Below are 20,355 nucleotides of genomic sequence, written 5' to 3'. Positions count from 1 at the left end.
TAGCAACAGATTATAGGAGCCTCAAATGACTGTCAAGAGAATTTGAAATCTGCTTTGTAGGTAGGAGGTTTTTAGTAAAAAAGTGCCACACCTAAGTCTGAACAGAAGAAATCTTGGTCTGTCAGGGGTTTGAAAAATACATTTTTAGGGGAAAGTAAGCATGTAGGTCAACTTTAAAGGTAAAATACAAATGGCACTAGTCAATGCTGGAAGAGCTGCAGAAAGATGGGCACACTATTATGCTATTAGTGGAGCTATGAGTTGATACAAATACCTTAGAATATATTTTAGAATCATACTTTTAAAAAAATAATTCTAAAATGTCCATATTCCTTGACCTAGATTTCCCACTGCAAGACTTAGACCCAAAGAAAGTCAAAGTCAGAAATAAAGATCCTATGTATGCTGAAATACCTCCTTGATTTTTTTCATAATATCAAAGAATTTGAAACAAATAAATTATAATGCATAAATGCATTATATAAATGCATAAATATGATGGGATTTTACTGCTCTTTAAAAAAAAAACAGAATTAAGAGAAATACAAGAATTAAAGCACCCTCTACCTTTGCCTTATGTTTAGACAATAATTAAGCAGTTATGGGGCAAATTAAACTAGAAAATACTGTAGTTAATGTAGGAAAACCCGAGTTGGAATTCTGCCTCAAACAATTAATAATTGCAATTCTGGACAAGCCACTTAACCAATTTCTGCCTCAGTGTCTTCATCTATAAAATGGAGATAATAAAAACTACCATCTTTCTTCCAAGGATCCTTATTTGATCCTTTGTTGTAAGGATCAAATAAAGTAATGCTTTGTAAGCCTTAAAGTGCTATATAAATATTAGTTATTGCTATTATTATTTTTTAAAATTGAGGTTATCCACTAAGAATTTCCTCTTCTCCCTTTTTAACCTAACAGTCCCTTCTCTTCATCTCACATCCAAGTCTCCATCCTAAGAAATCCTCACTAGATCCTACCATGCTATCATCCTACATTTCCTCCCTCTCTCAGCTAAATACCTTGAAAAAAATTACCCATACTCATCCATTTCCTCTCCCCTCACTCTCTTTATCTCCAAAAGTCTGCTTTCCAGCCTCATCATTCAACTGATATTGCTTCCTCTGAAATTACTCATAATTTCTTTATCACCAATCTAATGGTTCCTTCTTAGTCCTTGACCTTGGTGCTGCATTTGACACAATTAATCATTTTCTTCCTGGATATTTTCTCCTATCAGAGACATTACTTTCTCCTGATTCTCTCCCTGTCCAGCAATTTCTCAGTTTTATTTTACTGATTCATCATCTGTCTTCCTCCCTATCCTAAAGTTATGTCCTGAAACCTGTCCTCTCTCCTATCTCACCTGGTAATGTCATCAGATGTTGTAGATTCAATTATCACCACTTTGCAGAAGATTCCCAAATCTATGTATGTATGGAATTTCTCTATTTTGAATTTCAATCACACATCACCAACACTGCTGCTGTAGTTATTTCAATCATGTCTGACTCTTCATAACCCCATTTGGGATTTTCTTGGCAAAGACACTGGAGTAATTTGCCATTTCTTTTTCCAGCTCATTTTATAGGTGAAGAAACTGAGACAAACAGTAACTAAATAGATGCCCCACCTAGCTGCCCCACAATATCTCTTGTATACATTCTGTCTTTATTCATAAGGCCACCACCTTAATAAAATCTTCCAGCCTCAAGGCTCTCCCCTTCCCAATTGTCCTCCACACAGCTGCCAATTATTTTTCTTAGCTACAAGTCTTTCCTCAGCACTTCTCTGCCTCTTTCCCTCCTTGCAATTCTTAACTCTGCAAACTCCAGTGGCTCTCTCTTGCCTGGAAGATTATCTGTAAATTCCTGTTTAATATTTAAATCTTTCCATAACTTGGCCCCTATCTGCCTTTCCAATTTTCTTCCTATTTTACTCCCATCCTTGCAATTTATACTTAACAACACACACCACTTTTGGAACCCCTGAATTCTAAGTTCTACTGATATTTTCTTCATGAAGCATTTCCAGCAATGCATCCCCAGCTGCTAATAAACCTCTTTCCAATACTGCCCTGGATTCATTTTGCATTCGTTCTTTATGCACTTGGATACACATATGGTGTTTCTCCATTAAATAAGAGCTATTCGTTTTTGTCTTTGTATACCCAGCATTTAATGCTGTGCTTAGCAAATGCTTGTTTGATTGAGGGGAAGGCTTCCAGAGTGTGAGACAAAGTGGATAAGTTTGGAAATGAAAGAAATTTTAAAAAAAAAATTTTTTTAAAACAAAGGTAAAATGATTGCACATGTATAACCTATAGCTTGGTTGCTTATCTCAGGGAGTGAAGGAAAGAAGGAATAGAACTTGAAATTTAAAAAAAAAAATTTTTTTTAATGTTTAGAATTGTTTTAATGAAGGGAGATTTATTCAATCAATTTGTGTTTGTTTAATAAATTTAAATTTTATTTTAAAAATAAAGGTAAAATGAATAGTTAAAGAAAATTTTCAATGCGGTTTGTATAATGAGAGTAAATAGATAAACCAACATAATATTTAAGGAACCAAATTATTATAACTAGCAAGCATAGATATAAAAGGGCAACTAAATGGCACAATGGCACAAATTCAGGAAGACTCATCTTCCTAAGTTTAAATCCAGCCTCAAATACTTAATAGCTGTGTGACCCTGAGAAAATCACTTAAACCTGTTTGCTTTAATTTCCTCATCTGCAAAATGAGGTAAAGAAGGAAATGGCTAAAATATTCCACTACCTTTGCCCAAAACAATACCAGATGAGGTCATGCAGAGTCAGACCCAATCGAACAGCAACCATAGATATGAAATATTTGCTGTAGTATAGTTTGTGTAATTTACCTTTTTATCCCACAGATTGCCTTTGGTAATTGGTAGCTGTCAATATTTAATCCTCACACTGAAATATTACTTTTACCTTGACAGTTTAATAAACAAAGACTATATGTGTATAGCGTATATACATAAAAGTGTATGTATTTAAAATGCATATATATTTCTGTGCAGGGGATATACTCTTCACTATGTAATAACCATCTCTCCAGAAAAATTGTATGTATTTTTAATATATGTCATATATTATATATGCATGTATATAATATAAAATACAACATAATGCATGATTCAATATATGTATGTGTAATGCATACAATTTACATAATATAAAATAAATGTATTTTTAAATGTAGATTTCTTCTGAATTATTAATGTTTTTCCAATATTTTCTTAAGTCTAGACAATCATTAAATCAAATATTGATTTGTAGTATTTGTCAATTTCTGAGATAAATGCTCACACTGAAAGCTTAACAATTGGCTCTTAAGCAAGTTCAGGTTGGTTCTAGCACAGCCCTGCTTATATGTATATATTCTCAAAAGGAAGGTTTTTATGTTTACAAGCCCAGGGATCAAAATTGTCAAAGCATTTTAAAACTGGAAATAATCTTGTGAATAATTTACTTACCCTGATTCTTCTCCCTCTTTGTCTATCGTAAGACCTTGGGTACTTAAACTATTTACATCCTTTCTTTGTTTAGATATGGGATTCTGATGCTATAAAAAAGCCCTCAAGAGGGAACTCTCTTCATCAATTAGCTGTTTTGCAACTTCCTAGTCTTAAAGATTTGTCTAGTGGTTTGGAGAGATTAATTGATTTGCCTAGGTCCAGAATATGTTTGAGACAGGACTTGAACCCAGGTTTTCCTCACTCTAAGATCAACTCTCTATCCACCATTTCTCTCCCAACTTCTTGCTCATTAGTAAAATGTGAATGATGATATTAACGTCTAAAATTTATGTAGCACTATTTTGAGAGCATTGCATTTGTCAAAGATAAACCAGAAGAATTAACATAATCCCTTTTCACTGAGTTAAAATCTGGTTGTTAATCTGTGTTTTATCACTTATAAAACTGTTGTTTGTTCTTTGTCTCAAAGAAGACCAAGTCATCAGGAAAGGTGATCAAGCAAGTAAATTGGATTTAAGTGAGGGAGGACTGTGGAAAGGCTGACTCATTTTCCCCTCCAAAGCAATCTGGGTCCAGTGGTCAGATACAGATTACTACTGGAGTATTGGAGATGGCCCTGGATGCAGTGGGAGAGCTTGGCCTTGAATGGGATAAACTGAGTAAAGACCTCTCATGGGAATGGTGCCCTTAAACTCTGCCCTAATTGTGACTGGAGACTTTGCCATAACAAGTGGAGCTATAGCTAAAAAGCTGCAGGTGTTCGACTGTCTTGGATGAACATTTCCCCTCTTGGTTCCCCCCCACCTCTTAGCATTTAAGTACTTCTTTTAAAGATTATTGGGAATTCAGGTAACATAATTCACTCATCCAAGACTATTTGCTTGTATAACAATTCTCTAGAGAAATTTGAATTAAGAGTTAGTTATTTATTAGCATTCTTTTGTTGTTGGGATAGATTTCTGCCTTTGGAGTATATTCCCCTAGACTATGGGAGAAAAGGTGGGGGCGGAGGGTTCTGCCTTTAGGGTCTATTTAATTTTATGTTTTGTACTCCTACTGACTGACACCTTGTCTGTTGGGAGTTGCCCTTTCTCCAGAGATAATAATAAATAATTTTTTTTTGTTTTTTAACCTTGAGAGTCTGATTTTAATTTGGAAAGGACCACTGTCCCACACAGTCTTTTTAAACTAAGGTTTTCAACAAATCTCAATTTGACTGAGGCCTGGCATCCATTCAGTGATTAAAGCTAGGTAGTAGTAGTAGTAATTGAGACAAAGAATCTCTTCTTTCTATTTCACCTAGTCTAAAAAAAATCTAAATGAATGAATGCATGAATCTGAGCGGGGAAGATCCTCAGAGTTTCTAGCCAAAGCAAAATGATTGCTAATTACATTAAATTTGAGTCAAGCAGGACCCAAACAATGACCAAATGGGGCTTGGCCTAGGATCTATTGATGGTCAATTAGAATCACATTGGTTTTGGTTTTAGGCCTGATCCTTAAGAAAGAAATCTTGCCAGTAAACTTCAAGTTATCTTGGAAGGGTTCAGAGGTGCAAGAGAGAGAAAAATTATTTTCTCTTATTTATCTTTTAAAAATTATCTGCTCTATTATTACTAGATATATTAATTGTTAATTAATAGATTATATTATTATAATTAATATAGTTATATTATTATAGTTAATTAATATTAATAGATAAATTATCTCTTTTTAAGAATATGATATCCAAGTGGACAGAGGGAGGGAGCACTATTGCTGCCACTTGGCCAACCTTTTCTCAACTGGAGAAGATACCTCATTCTTCTTACCTATCACTTCAGTCCCTGAAAAGAGAGAATGGACATTTAAATAGCATTTAATTTGTCAGGTGCTGTGCTGAGGACAGCATATGACTTACATATGAAAAAAACTGAGGTAAACAGAGGTTATTGCACTTGCCTAGGGTCACTCAGATATTGTCTGAGATAAAATTTGAACTCGGATCTTCATGACTCTAGGTCTATTCTCTATCCATCGTCTATCTTTTCACTACTGTCAAACTGAGTGAAAGCTGTTATAGAATATTTACATATGCCCTTTGCCAGGGGAAGCTTCTTTCTCATAGAATGCGCAGATTGTTCTGCTTGTTTCTGGTTTCGTGGAAGAGGCTGGAGAACCTGCTTCTGGAAAGGTCTGATAATAAAAGATAAAACAAGGGATCACATATAAAATGAGGCACTAAAATGTATAATGAGAAATACTGTAAGTCCTCAAAGTGAGCCTTATTTTCTAGTAAAGGAATTTCAAATAAAAGCTTCTCTATAAAAAACTCCCATTTATACCCCTCCAAATTAAATCTCTAGAAACAAAGATCTAGGCTCAAAACTTTGGAATGAAAATAGAAAGTTATATTTGAAGAAAATTGAAAACAATATACATAATTGGTATTATCTTCACTTTGTGAATAGATGTTTGATTATTAAGGCCTCTTTTTTTTGGAATGATAAATTCCTTCAAAGCTTTCGTAGGTTTTTCATGGGACAAACTCAAATTTATTCACAGATTCAGAAACAATACTACTCTAAAGGCACAGGCAACTCCCACAAAGTTGATTGTTTGGAACTGATTGATTGGAAATTGGAATCTGTTTCCTCATAGAAGCAATGATTGATGGTGAGCCAATAGTGGCTCACTTTCCCAGTCCGTCCAGTTGACTAACACTTATGCTGCCTAAGTCAGATACTAGCAAGTCCCAGACTGCCTGTCAGCTGAATTATAAAACCAAATCTGCATTCAAGTCAATTGTTTTTGAAAGAGTTATTGATTTATTCTGTGATAAAAGCAATGGATATGTTTGTTTTTTATAGTAGCTTTTTACTTTTCAAAATACATGCAATGCAAAGATAGTTTTCAACATTCACCTCTGCAAACTTTGTGTTCCAATTTTTTCTCCTCACCTTCCCCCTCTAGATGGAAAGTAGGATAAATATTTTAAAGGGGAAATCTGCATTGTTGTTTTTTTCCAATCTTTTTATTAATTACTTTATTAATTATTACTTTTTTCTTCCCCTTCTAGCTATGATAATGGCAGGAAGAGCATATTATGATGGTGTAGCAAAGATTGGAGAAATAGCTACTGGTTCTCCTGTGTCCACTGAGTTGGGTAAGTTGAACAACAAATCACCTACACACACATAGCAGGGGTCCTTCAGTGTTGTTGTTGTTTTTGATTTGATTCTCTCTTTTGTTTCTAATTCCTCCAAATGAAATGTGTGGCAGTGTTTCTGTACTGCCAAAAAAGAAAGCAGTCTCCCATCTTCCTTCAGCCCATGTGAGGAAGTACTAAGTTCATTTTGAGAAGCAACAGGGTACAGGGTAAAAAGGCAAGTTAACAAGCATTTATTAAGCATATATTATTCCAGGCACTATTCAAAGACTAGGGATTCAAAGAAAGACCAAAAAAAAAAAAAAAAAACCCAGGGAAATAACATATAAACAATAATATACACAAACTATATGTATGCGATAAATTGATGATAATCGATAATAAACAAAAGAAGACACTAGCATTAAAGGAAATCAAGATACTTTTTTACAAGGTGGAGATTTTAGCCAAAATTTGTAGAAATCCAGAAAAACAAAGCAGAAATAAGAAAGGAGAAAGACAATGAAAATGCCTAGAGTTGGGGGGGGGGCAGGTAATCTTAAATGAAGAGCAGCAGAGAACAGTGTCTAAGTCTAAGAAGAAAAGAAAGATAGAAACCAAATTGTGACAGTTCTTAAAAATTTGTTTTTGGAGGCAAAAGGGACCCACTGGAGTTGATTAAAGAAAAAAAATTTAAAAAAAAAAAAAACAACACAAAAAAAGGAAAGTCACCAAGTGATCATAGCAGAGCGCTTAAGAATAAGGAATTCCTAGGGGAATAAGGAATATTCCAACTGCCCCACCATAATCAGTAGTATTAGAAAGGGTAGCAGGAGCTATGTCCTCAGCTCTTGGTGAGTACAGAAAATGAAGGGTTAAATAAACAGCAAAGGTTTTTGTTGTTTGTGGGTTGTTGTTTTTTTTATTATAGCTTTTTATTGACAAAACATATGCATCAGCAATTTTTCAACATTGACTCTTGCAAAAACTTGTGTTCCACCTTTTCCCTTTCTTCCCTCAATCCCCTCCCCTAGATGGCAGATAGTCCCATATATGTTAAATATGTTAAAGTATATGTCAAATACAATATATGTATGCATATTTATATAGTTGTCTTGCTACACAAGAAAAATCAGATTTAGAAAGAAGATAAAAATAACCTGGGAAGAAAAATAAAAATGCAAGCAAACAATAAGAGTGTAAATGCTGTGTTGTGTTTCACACTCATCTCCCAGAGTTCTTTTGCTGGGTGTAGCTGGTTCTGTTCATTACTAATTAAGTAGAACTGATTTGGATCCCCCCATTGTTGAAGATAGCCATGTCCATCAGAATTGATCCTCATATAGTATTGTTGTTGAAGTATATAATGATCTCCAGGTCCTGCTCATTTCACTCAGCATCAGTTCATGTAAGTCTCTACAGGACTTTCTGAAATCATCCTGTTGGTCATTTCTTACAGAACAATAATATCCCATAAGATTCATATATCACAATTTATTCAGCCATTCTCCAATTGATGGGCATCCATTTTCCAGTTTCTGGCCACTACAAAGAGGGCTGCCACAAACATTTTGGGATACAAACCCAGTAGTAACACTGCTGGATCGAAGTACAGTTTGACAACTTTTTGAGCATAATTCCCAATTGCTCTCCAGAATGGATGGATCTGTTCACAACTCCACCAACAATGCATCCATGTCCCAGTTTCCCCACCCCCTCCAACATTCATCATTATCTTGTCCTATCATTTTAGCCACTCTGACAGGTGTGTAGTGGTATCTCAGAGTTGTCTTAAATTGTATTTCTTTGATCAATAATGATTTGGAACACCCTTTCATATGAGTAGAAATAGTTTCAATTTCATCATCTGAAAATTGTCTCTTCATATCCTTTGACCATTTATCAATTGGAGAATGGCTTGATTTCTTATAAATTTGAGTCAATTTTCTGTATATTTTGGAAATGAGGCCTTTATCAGAACTTTTAACTGTAAAGATGTTTCCCCAGTTTATTGCTTCCCTTCTAATCTTGTCTGCATTGTACAAAAGCTTTTTAACTTGATATAATCAAAATTTTCTATTTTGTGATCAATAATTCTTTCCTCTTCCATAGGACTGAGAGGTAAATTACCCTATGTTCTTCTAATTTATTTATAATCTCATTCTTTATACCTAGATCATGAGCCCATATTGACCTTATCTTGGTGTGTCGTATTAAGTGTGGACCAATGCCTAGTTTCTGCCATATTAATTTCCAATTCTCCCAGCAGTTTTTGTCAAATAGTGCATTCTTATCCATAAAGTTGGGGTCTTTTTTTTAAATTTTCATTAGTTCCCTTGAAATTCTTGACCTTTTGTTCTTTATTCTAGGTCATTAAAATAGTTTCTTGGGAGTCTGATTGACATAGCACTAAATAAATAGATTACTTTTGGTAGTATTATCATATTTATTATATTCGCTCGACCTATCCAAGAGCATTTAATATTTTTCCAATTGGTTAGATCTGACTTTATTTGTGTGAAAAGTGTTTTGTAGTTTTGCTCATTTAGTTTCTGACTTTCCCTTGGCAGATAGATTCCCAAATATTTATACTATCGATAGTTATTTTAAATGGAATTTCTCTTTGTATCTCTGAACAGCAAAGGTTTTAAGATGAAAGTTAGTTTGTTACCTATAGAGTAGGAATTCCAGGGAACACAGTGAAAAGGGCTAAGTAGCTTAAAAGTAGGATTCTGGTAGGATCGGGTTGAGGCTGATGGGCATAAGGGAATAGTCAATAGGGATTGTTGAGAACAGAGTTTAAACAAGGAAGTAGGGACTTCAGAATCACTGAGATAGGGAGAGACCTATAGAGTAGAATTGAGGAATGAATTTAAATAGATTGTTCAGTCATTAGTTTTGGTCATGTCTTGACTCTTTGTGACCTTATTTGGAGCTTTCTTGGCATATATATTAGAGTGGTTTGCCATTTCCTTTTCTACCTTATTTTTACAGATGAGGAACTAAAATAAATGGGATTAAGTAACTTTCCCAGAGTTACACAACTAAGTATCTGAGGTAAAGAGTCCTTACTTCAAACCCAGACTGCATCACCTACTTACCCCTTAAATAAATTATCATTGTCTAAAAGTGTTCAGCCATCCAAGGCAATCCCAATGAACATTGGATAGAGAGCTCCAGCTGCATCCAGAAAAAGAACTATGGAGATTGAATGCAAATCAGCATGTGCTATATATTCATTTCTTTTTTCTGTTTGTTGTTGTTTTTTCCCCTCTCCCATGGTTTTTCCTTTTCTGAATTTTCTCTCAACATGATTCATAAAGCAATGCACATTTAAAAATAAGTAAATAAGATTTTAAGAAAAAAGTAACCATTAAAGATTCAATATTAGAGCAGCTAGATAGTACAATGGATAGAGTATCAGTTCTAAAGGCAGGAGGATCTAAATCTGACTTTAGACATTTATCACACTAGCTGTGTGACTCTGGTAAGTCACTTATCTCCAATTGCCTCTCCCCCCCCCAAAAAAAAAAAAAAAAAAAAAAAACCAAGAAAGATACAGTGTTAAGTGGGTGGGGAGGAGGGGGAGGATTCAGTTAGGGTGCCAGGCAAATAAATGTACCTGGAAGGGAATAAGATGTAGAGGTGTTAGGTGATAAGTTGTAAGTTATATTCAGGTGCCCCTAGCTAGGGTTAGCAAAATGGTGAAACCCTAGGGTTGGGAAAAGGTGATGTGGTACAGGTCAAAAACAGAGCAAGTAAAAGTTGGCTTATAGTGCTTGTTGCTCTTCCGGCTTGGGAAAGGTGGGAAGACCAGTTGGGGGAAGGGGAGGGGGAAGAGGGAAAGAGGAAGGGAGACAGGAACACAGAGAGAGAAGAGAGAAAGGGAGGAGAGAGAGTGCTCGGGTAGACAGCATATAGACTATATCAGTGGTGTCAAATTCTAATAGGAATAGATCTCTCCTGGCACATACATACATATTGACTTAGGAAACTATAAACTATAAATATTATCTATGTTGCATTGTATTTTTATTTATTTTGTTAAACATTTCCTATTTATATTTTCATTTGGTTTAGGGAGTTTTAAAAGCTAGGAGTTTGATTCCTCTGGACTAAATGACCTCTAAATTTCCTCTGAATTCATCCCCTCTCTATTTTTTTTCCCCTTAATTTATTTATACACACACACACACACACACACACACACACTCATTGGCTCCCCCATTGGAATTCAAGCTCCTTGAGAGTAAGGACTTTTTGTTTCTTTGTAAGTACTAGAAGAGTGTTTGTCATGTAGTAATTATTTACAGTTCAGTGGATAGAGTAAGGAAGGCTTAAGTTCAAATTCAGACTTAGACATTTACTATCTACATGGCCCTATGCAAGTATCTTAACCTGTTTGCTTCAGTTTCCTCATCTTTATAGACTTTTATCTGTATGATAAAATGGGGATAATAATATCTACCTCCTAGGCTTATCAAATGAGAAAATAATTGTGAAGTACATAGTATAGTGCCTGCCTTGCACATAATAAACTCTATAAATATTACCTAGTATTATTATTACTTAATAAATGCTTGTTAATTAGGAAATATAGTATTGATCTTGGAGTCAAAAAGACCTAAGTTGAAATCCATTCCCAGACACTTATTAGATGTGTAGGTAATTGTTTAACTGCTGTCTGCCTCAGTTTCCTTAACTATAAAATGGGGAGAGCACCTTCTTTCCATAGTGATTATGAGCATTAGATATTATACATCTCCTAGCCCAGTGCCTATCATGTAATAGTTTATTAATTTGTTTCCTTTCATGCTTGTTAATTGATTGATTTCTTGTTTTAAAATGAACAAATACAATGAATTGGACTAGATGATCTCTGAGTACATTTCAGCTCTAAATCATTGATCCTTAAAGTGAGACAGGATGAAGAAGTGATGATTAAGAAAAACTTAAGAGAATAGTTGCTTAACAGGAAATAATTGGCAACAGAAATGACAAGTAGACCAGAAAAAGACTGTATAACTATGTCTGCCTGACTTTCTTAGGACTTCATTAAAAACATCCCTCATTTTCAACTCCCATTTGGTGAAAAATGCTATTATAATATAGGCAGGATTTCCATGTCAGATTTACAACTCCTGATTCATAGAACAGAAATTATTGGAGTTATGATCTGTATTTATCTGAGAGGGATGGGTTAACTGGGCCCCCAGATTTTACCTTATGGTATGAACATTTCCTGTGACTCACATAGTTAAAAATCAGAAGCTCATTTTGTTTTGTTTTTTTTGTGGGTTTTTTTTTTTTTTGTGACCCTCCCTTTTTCCCTGAGTTGCTTTTAGATTTTATCTTATCAGTTTTGTTTAAATTGATCTACTTTACCGAGTCAACCTATTTAGCAATGCATTTTCATAATAACAGGCAATCTTAGATCACCATAAAGTAAGAGGAATTTGGTTCTCTCCAGAGGGTTTTTTTTTTTTTTTTCATTTTTACTAGTACAATTCTGTTTCTGTTCTCCTATTAAACAATTTTCTTACTTCATGAATACTTAAGAAAATTTAATCAATGTGACTTAGCTTAAATGAAGTAAAAATGACAAGTAGCAAACATTTCAAAGAGAGAAACTTTATACCATCATCTGAACCATAGCAGTAAAAAAGCAGACATTTGTAAAGGGTAAAGAAGAGAAAATCACAATATATTAAATTTAAGGTATAAACCATTTTTAAACTTCCAAGTAAGTTATTTTATGGTTTATCAAGAGTGATAATTGAAATGACCCTCATTGTTCAAATAAGCCTGGAAAAAGGACTAAATGGGTATGTAATACACTATGTTGTAATTAACATCAACTTAGCATATAAGAACTCTTAAACTATATAAATTAAAGCAGAATTCAAGTATGACTAGGGTAATAAACATTACCATATTTAATAGAGTTAATCATTACAGGAAGTTATTCAAAATGTTATGTTCCCTTTGGTTATCTTTAGCAGGGTTTTTCCATGTTTTTAACAATGTCTGAATTGGAATATTTTAAACATTATCATGTTGCCAATACATAAGTACAAAGGGAAGGTAGGGGTAACAATTTAAGACACTACTACAAACATTAAAGGATTAGAGAAATTGGGTTGATAATGTTCTCAAAATGTTACTAAATTGGAATAAAAAGTCTTTTTTTTTTTTTTTTTTTTTTTTTTGGTATCTAAAGAAAGGAAATATGTTCCCATTGAAACATATGGTTTTATGCTTAAACATCAGTCATCAGTTGCTATTTTTACATTTTATAGTTCTTGCCACTGTTTGAATAAGACTTTTTCTCTTCCACACCTTCACTTTATACAAAAGCAAGTTCATAATACTCAATCAGCTATTTCCACAGCAACAATGTTGTTGTAAATACTGGATTAAAACTTCAGTTCCACTAAGAAAAATGTGTAAAGAAGGTGAAGTCTTTCTTTCCTACTTCTACATAAATACAAATTACATAAATGTTAATATTCTGTATTGCTTTTTTTCCCCCTTCAAACTTACCCTTTGAAGTACAGTCCCTGAATGCCATATTGACTAAAACAGAAAAAGAACTGATTTCCTACAAGAGTCTAGAACATTTTTTTTTTACAGAAGAATAACATGCAAATAGGAGTTGTCCTTGAAAGATTAATATTTATTCCCTTTTACTTACGTGGCTTTTCTGAACTTAAACTACACCACTATCATGTGACTTTTCACATTCTGTGTTCCTATGGAAAGAACAGTAAATAAAAAAGAACAAACAATTCGAAAGTCTGTATTTGGTGTTTGGTCTAGTTACGGTTCTGCCTTTGCTTTTTTGAGTGTATCTTTTTTCTATAATTGTTTTTAATATATTGCCTAGCTTTTTGTGATCTTTTTCAATGTACATTAAATCTCTCCCAGAAGGAGTAAGTTTCAATGAATTTTTGAATGAAAAACTAAAGAAATATATTACATAAAAAGATTTTGTTTTAAGATTTTCCCAGGATGAGGGTGGGGGTAGGGAGGAAAAGGTGGAGAATAGAGATCTGTTTGAACTTTTTACTGTAAGTTATACTGAAGAACCAGTCAGCTAGATTTTGGGTCACAAACTGAAGTTATTTTCTTCTACATCACATTTTGTGACATTTAAAGTTTGTTTCATATTTTATGTTAGAATCCCTTATTATTTTTATTGAATTGTTTATAATTTGGGAGTACAGAAAATGTTCTCTTAAGGAAACTTAAATTAGCAGAAGTTTAAAATGAAATTTTTAGTTTTGGAAACTAGATGAACTATATTCATATGAATATTCCCTCAGTAATGATAAAGAAAAAACTAATTCCAGTGTGTTCCCCAAATAATAAAGACGAAGGGAATTCTAATGATTTGGATTTGTGTGCTGGGAAAAGGTTTCCTCCAGAAATTTGCTAGATGGCTTTCTAGAAGTTGGTTAAAATTATTGCCTCCCTTCCCTCCCCCGACAAAACAAACAAACAAAAAAAAGTGTTCTTATTTCCCAGTTATGTCCAGGCCCTACATTTGTCCTTGGATTCCTCTCTCAGCATTTTGGATTTGGGAACCAATTTGTATGGTACTGTTCAGTGGGGAGTAATTCATGAATTGACTGTTAATCTCATTTTTCTGAAGTACAACTTGGAAATTGGGGAAGGGGAGATAGAGGAAAACACTTAAGAGACTACAAACAGTTGTTTTTACCAAAGATTAAAGTCAAAACTAGTTTAACTTATTAGTCTTTTTTTTTTGTTCGGTCCTTTCTAGTCTAAAGATCATTCCCTTTAAAGAGAAAAGAAGAGCAAAATAAGATTAACATGTTTTATTAATTAATAATAGTCATTAATTTCATCCAGTCTTCCTTTTTTTGATCATTCTTTTTTCCTAATGCATAACTAAAATAGAGCTATCATATTATTGTACTTAACGTTAATCATAATTCTTTTATGAACAGCACCATGTTTTTCTCTCCATCCTTAGCTACTTGTCTTTGCTTCTTCTATTTTCTGTTTTGTTTTAAAACTTAGGTTGACCTGTGCATTCCTAATGCATTCATTCCAACCATCTTTTCCTGAATCATTTCTGTTTGAGTGCTAAGAATTGTCGCATCCTTTTGGGAATGACTTTTTTTTTTTAAGTTATATTGATAATTTTTCTTTTTACACCAAAATCATTGGTGTATTTACTCCCTACAAACCCTTTTGTGAGCATTCTCTTATACCAAGGCAAGGGGAAGGGGAAGAGGAAGAAGTAAGTAGTCTGTCTAACTATCAACTGACCACATTTGATAGCATCTGCAGTATTATACGTTTCTTCTCCTAGACCAAGATTAGTCACTATAATTATAGCATTTGGTTTCATGTTAATATTTTTTCACTGGCTTTGTGTATATTATCCAGTCTTCAAATATACTAAAAGTTAATAGTGTATCTGTCTTCCTACAGCCTGGATTGACCTTATAGAACCTTAGGCCATGGAATACGAACTGTTCTTCCTCTGAATCCTTTGAAATCTTTCTTCTAAAGGTCTAGACTATGCCTTGCTTTCCATTCCTATTTCACAGATTTCAAATTGAAATGGTCATTGCTCCCCATGATTCTTAATTAGTATTTGTTTCCTTGTCCACTTCCTCCTGTGTAGTTGTTCTATAGCATATTCTTAAATCAATATCACTTCTGTTTTGTTCCTCTTAGAATTCCTCAAAATGATCCCTCACTCTAGTTCCTTCATTTCCTCACATTAGAATAGCTTCTTTTTGTTGTTGTTGTTCAGCATTTTTAAAATTATTATTAAAATTTTTTATTTACAAACATATGCAGGGGTAATTTTTTCCAGCATTGACCCTTGCGTAACCTTTTGTTCCAAAATTTCCCCTTTTTCTCCCACCCCCTTCCTTAGCTGGCAGGTAGTCCAATACATGTTAAATATATTGAAATACATGTTAAATCAAAATATATATATATGTATATATATACATATTTATAGTTATCTTGCTGCACAAGAAAAATAAGATCAAGAAGAAAGAAAAAGAAAAACTGAAAAAGAAAACAATATGCAAGCTAATAACAATAGAGAGAGTGAGAATGCTATGTTGTGTTCTACACTCAGTTCCCATCGTCCTTTCTCTGAGTATAGATGGCTCTCTACATCACTGAACAATTGGAACTAGTTTGAATTCTCTTATTGAAGATGGCCACATCCATCAGAATTGTTGTTGCTGTGTATAATGGTCTCCTGGTTCTGCTCATTTCACTTAGCATCAGTTCATGTAAGTCTCTTCAGACCATATTCCATAATATTCATATACCACAATTTATTCAGCCATTCTCCAATTGGTGAGCATCCACTCATTTTCCAGTTTCTAGTCACTACAAAAGGGCTGCCACAGACATTCTTGCACATACAGGTCCCTTTCCCTCCTTTAAGATCTCTGGGATATAAGCCCAGTAGTAGCACTGCTGTGTCAAAGAGTATGCACAGTTTGATAATTTTTTGAGCATAGTTCCAAATTGCTCTCCAGAATGGCTGTATTTGTTCACAGTAGAATAACTTCTTAATAAATCTAATCCAATAAATATGCATTTATTTGTCTTAATGGAAAACTATTCCAATATCTTTGCCTAGAATACCCCATAGGTGCGCTATGATCTACAGGGCCACAGAGATTAAGACACTATAATCAATTGAGCAACATCAATGTGGCAGGCACTGTGGGCGGCATGATGATAAAAAAAAAAAAAAAAAAAAAAAAAAAAAAAAAAAGACAATCCCTGTTCTTGAGGAGTTTATAATCTCAAAGGGAAAACAACACACACAATGAGGCAGAAAAGCTGGAGTGAGGATGAGAGGAAGGAAAGGACACCAGAAAGTTCCAGGAGCATTTTGTTTTGGGAGTTAAAACCAGGCAGAGCAGAAATTAGATATGGATCCACACTTAACACCATATACCAAGATAAGATCAAAATGGGTCCATGATTTAGGCGTAAAGAATGAGATCATAAATAGATTAGAGGAACAGAGGATAGTCTACCTCTCAGACCTGTGGAGGAGGAAGGAATTTATGACCAGAGGAGAACTAGAGATCATTATTGATCACAAAATAGAAGATTTTGATTACATCAAACTAAAAAGTTTCTGTACAAAAAATACTAATGCAAACAAGATTAGAAGGGAAGTAACAAATTGGGAAAATATTTTTACAGTTAAAGGTTCTGACAAAGGTCTCATTTCCAAAATATACAGAGAATTGACTTTAATTTATAAGAAATCAAGCCATTCTCCAATTGATAAATGGTCAAAGGATATGAACAGACAATTCTCAGATGATGAAATTGAAATTATACCCACTCATATGAAAGAGTGTTCCAAATCACTACTGATCAGAGAAATGCAAATTAAGACAACTCTGAGATACCACTACACACCTGCCAGATTGGCTAAGATGACAGGAACAAATAATGATGAATGTTGGAGGGGATGTGGGAAAACTGGGACACTGATACATTGTTGGTGGAGTTGTGAAAGAATCCAACCATTCTGGAGAGCAATTTGGAACTATGCCCAAAAAGTTATCAAACTGTGCATAGCCTTTGATCCAGCATTGCTGTTATTGGGCTTATATCCCAAAGAAATACTAAAGAGGGGAAAGGGACCTGTATGTGCCAAAATGTTTGTGGCAGCCCTCTTTGTAGTGGCCAGAAACTGGAAGATGAATGGATGTCCATCAATTGGAGAATGGTTGGGTAAATTATGATATATTAAGGTTATGGAATATTATTGTTCTGTAAGAAATGACCAGCAGGACGAATACAGAGAGGCTTGGAGAGACTTACATCAACTGATGCTGAGTGAAATGAATAGAACCAGAAGATCGCTGTACACTTCAATGCTGTATGAGGATGTATTCTGATGGAAGTGGAAATCTTCAACATAAAGAAGATCCAACTCACTTCCAGTTGATCAATGATTGACAGGAACAACTACACCCAGAGAAGGAACACTGGGATGTAAATTGTTAGCACTACTGTCTATCTACCCAGGTTGCTTATACCTTCAGAATCCAATACTTAACGTGCAACAAGAAAATTGGATTTACACACATATATTGTATCTAGGTTATACTGTAACACATGTAAAATGTATGGGATTGCCTGTCATCTAGGGGAGGGAGTAGAGGGAGAGAGGGGATAATTTGGAAAAATGATTACAAGGGATAATGTTATAAAAAAAATTACTCATGCATATATACTGTCAAAAAAATTTATAATTATAAAATAAATAAATAAAACCAGGCAGAGTAGCAGGTGCAGGGTGGTATGAACTAAGAATCCAGCTTCTGTCTTCTATAAAGGAAGATATTAGTACGAGTTTCATACTTTACTCTCCAGGTTTTTAGTCAAAGGGGAGAAAAGGGGCTAAGAGATGTAGAGTCACTTTGGCTTGAATTAGCCATATGGTAGAAAGACATGGTAAATTTATCCTGGGAGGGGCGTCATATGCCAAGGAGTTGAAATCAGGCAAAGCAACAGTTCATTTTAAAAGTCTCCTATATTTGCAAAATTTCAGAAAAGTTTTTATTTCATATTTAGGTTTACTACATTCCCTGTATTTTAACTTTGAAATCCAAATTCTGTTTCAGATGCCATCTTTACTCTATGAAGATGAAATAATATCTTTAAGAAAATTAGTACTAACAAAAAAGCTTGTTTTCACTAAAATATTTAGTTATTCAATTTAGCAAAAGCAATATTATGCTTCATTATTTTTTAAAATCTTGGTTTAACATTTTGTGATACAGGGAGTTAAAGTTCTAATTCTGAGTTTAGTTTATTTAAATATTTGGTTTTAGTACCTACAAAAGATACTTCACACAGATATATTAGACAACTAGATGGTATACAGAATAGAACACTGGATTCAAATGCAGACTCAAATACTTTCTAGTTGTCCCTGGAAAAGTTACTTAACCTCTATCTCAATTTCCCCATCTGTAAAATGGGGATAATAATAGCCCCTTTTTTGTAGGAGGATAGTTGTGAGGATCAGATGAGTTAATGTTTGTAAAGCACTTGGAACTAATTGGCACAGAGTAGGTATAATTAATTCCCTTTCTTTCCCTGCACCAAGATTTTTGGAATAGATCCCAAAAAAATGCACCATTAACTTCATTTACTAAATTATAATACTCATTTTTAAATATCATCCACCCATTTATACAAAAGGTTTTGTTGAAATATGGCTGGTAAATTTACATCTTGCCTAATTTCAATCAGTTCTTACAAACTCATTAAAAGGACCTATATTTTTTAACAAATTGATTCAAACCCCACTAAAACTATTCATTTGGAATATTTTAAGCTTGTTATAGAATTTCTTTTCTAAGTTTTTAAAGCGTACAGAAATGGCCATCTCTTTCTTGTTTATATTCTCATGTTTTCATATTATCATTAGCTATTATCCTAAAGCACAGAACACACTGAGTAAAGGTTTACTCCATCAGATTCAACCACTGTATCTGATGGCTTTGCTTATGTCATTCTTTACGGTAAGGAAAGATCAACTGGAGCCAAAGCCTTTCTTTTGGTAAAAGTAATAGTAATGCAAAAGCTTAAAAGTACAGCTTTTTTTTTTTTTTTTTTTTTTTTTTTTTTTTTTTTTAATGATTTTCTCCAAAATAAAGTGCCTCTGAATATCAATTTTTCTTCCTGGGAAATAGAAAAAATAATATGTGGCTTTTATTAGATTTATAAGGACAGTCATTTTTCTTCAGGTAATCTATTCATTTCTTTAAGATCCTTCCAGTTGACCATTATAAAAATTTGAGTGTTAGAATTACCTGTTTTGTTAACTATATGGTGTTAGATGGGATCACACACACATCACAAAAATTTTATCCTTCTATCAGTAAGATTTTTAATATTTTCAAAAGAAGTAAAGTATACTATACCTTTATGATTTTTAAAGGAAGAAGAGTTGGTCACTTTTATATATATATATATATATATATATATATATATATATATATATATATATATATATATATATATTTTTTTTTTTTTTTTTTTTTTTTTTTTTTTTTTGCTGAAGCAATTGGGGTTAAGTGACTTGCCCAGGGTCACACAGTTAAGAAATGTCAAGTATCTGAGACCAGATTTGAACTCGGGTCCTCTTGACTTCAGGATGGTGTATTGCGCCACCTAGCTGCCCCAACTTAAATATTTTAACTAACGAACTCTGGATAGTTTTCTGTGTGTTTGTGTATGTATTTTGTATTACTCAAAACCAATATTCAAAGTTCCTTTCTTTCATAGAGAAAATGAGAATGGACATTTTTATAAGGTAATCTAAACAAGAGAAAGTGTACTCCATTTGGGATGCTGGGAACTGAGTTCAAAGCCCTACTCTTCCATTTACTAGTTAAATGACCTTTGGTTAGATTAGATTTCTTTCTCATAATTCCAGTTCCCTCATTTTTGGAATGCTCTCTAAGGCCTCATACACTATTTTGTGTATAGACTATAACAACAAGGTAGTTAATATAACCATAATAGCATTCACATAGCACTTAAAGGTTTGCAAAGCAATTTGCAAATGTTTTAATTTTCTGTCAGCACTATGCAGTCAAATTTCATTTGTAAATCCAGGCTATGTTTTTCTTGATCAGGAATTTACAAAGAGTCCTTACCTTGACTAGGTTTTTAA

The 20,355-nt window shown here is 33.7% G+C and overlaps 1 protein-coding gene across 3 annotated transcripts in view; it reads left to right on the top strand.

Moving 5' to 3' along the window:
- The window catches only part of BAIAP2L1 (BAR/IMD domain containing adaptor protein 2 like 1), a 120,839-nt gene that overhangs the window by 35,603 nt on the left and 64,881 nt on the right, over positions 1-20,355 (top strand). For all 3 annotated transcript variants that reach the window (XM_074281079.1, XM_074281081.1, XM_074281080.1), the window contains one exon: positions 6,567-6,653. In XM_074281079.1, the coding sequence (XP_074137180.1) occupies positions 6,567-6,653 (87 nt within the window). The remainder of the gene's footprint in view (positions 1-6,566; positions 6,654-20,355) is intronic.

Source organism: Sminthopsis crassicaudata, chromosome 1, assembly GCF_048593235.1.
Source record: "Sminthopsis crassicaudata isolate SCR6 chromosome 1, ASM4859323v1, whole genome shotgun sequence".
In the NCBI taxonomy this organism is placed as follows: Eukaryota; Metazoa; Chordata; class Mammalia; order Dasyuromorphia; family Dasyuridae; genus Sminthopsis; species Sminthopsis crassicaudata.
This window is presented reverse-complemented; position numbering and strand designations above follow the sequence as displayed.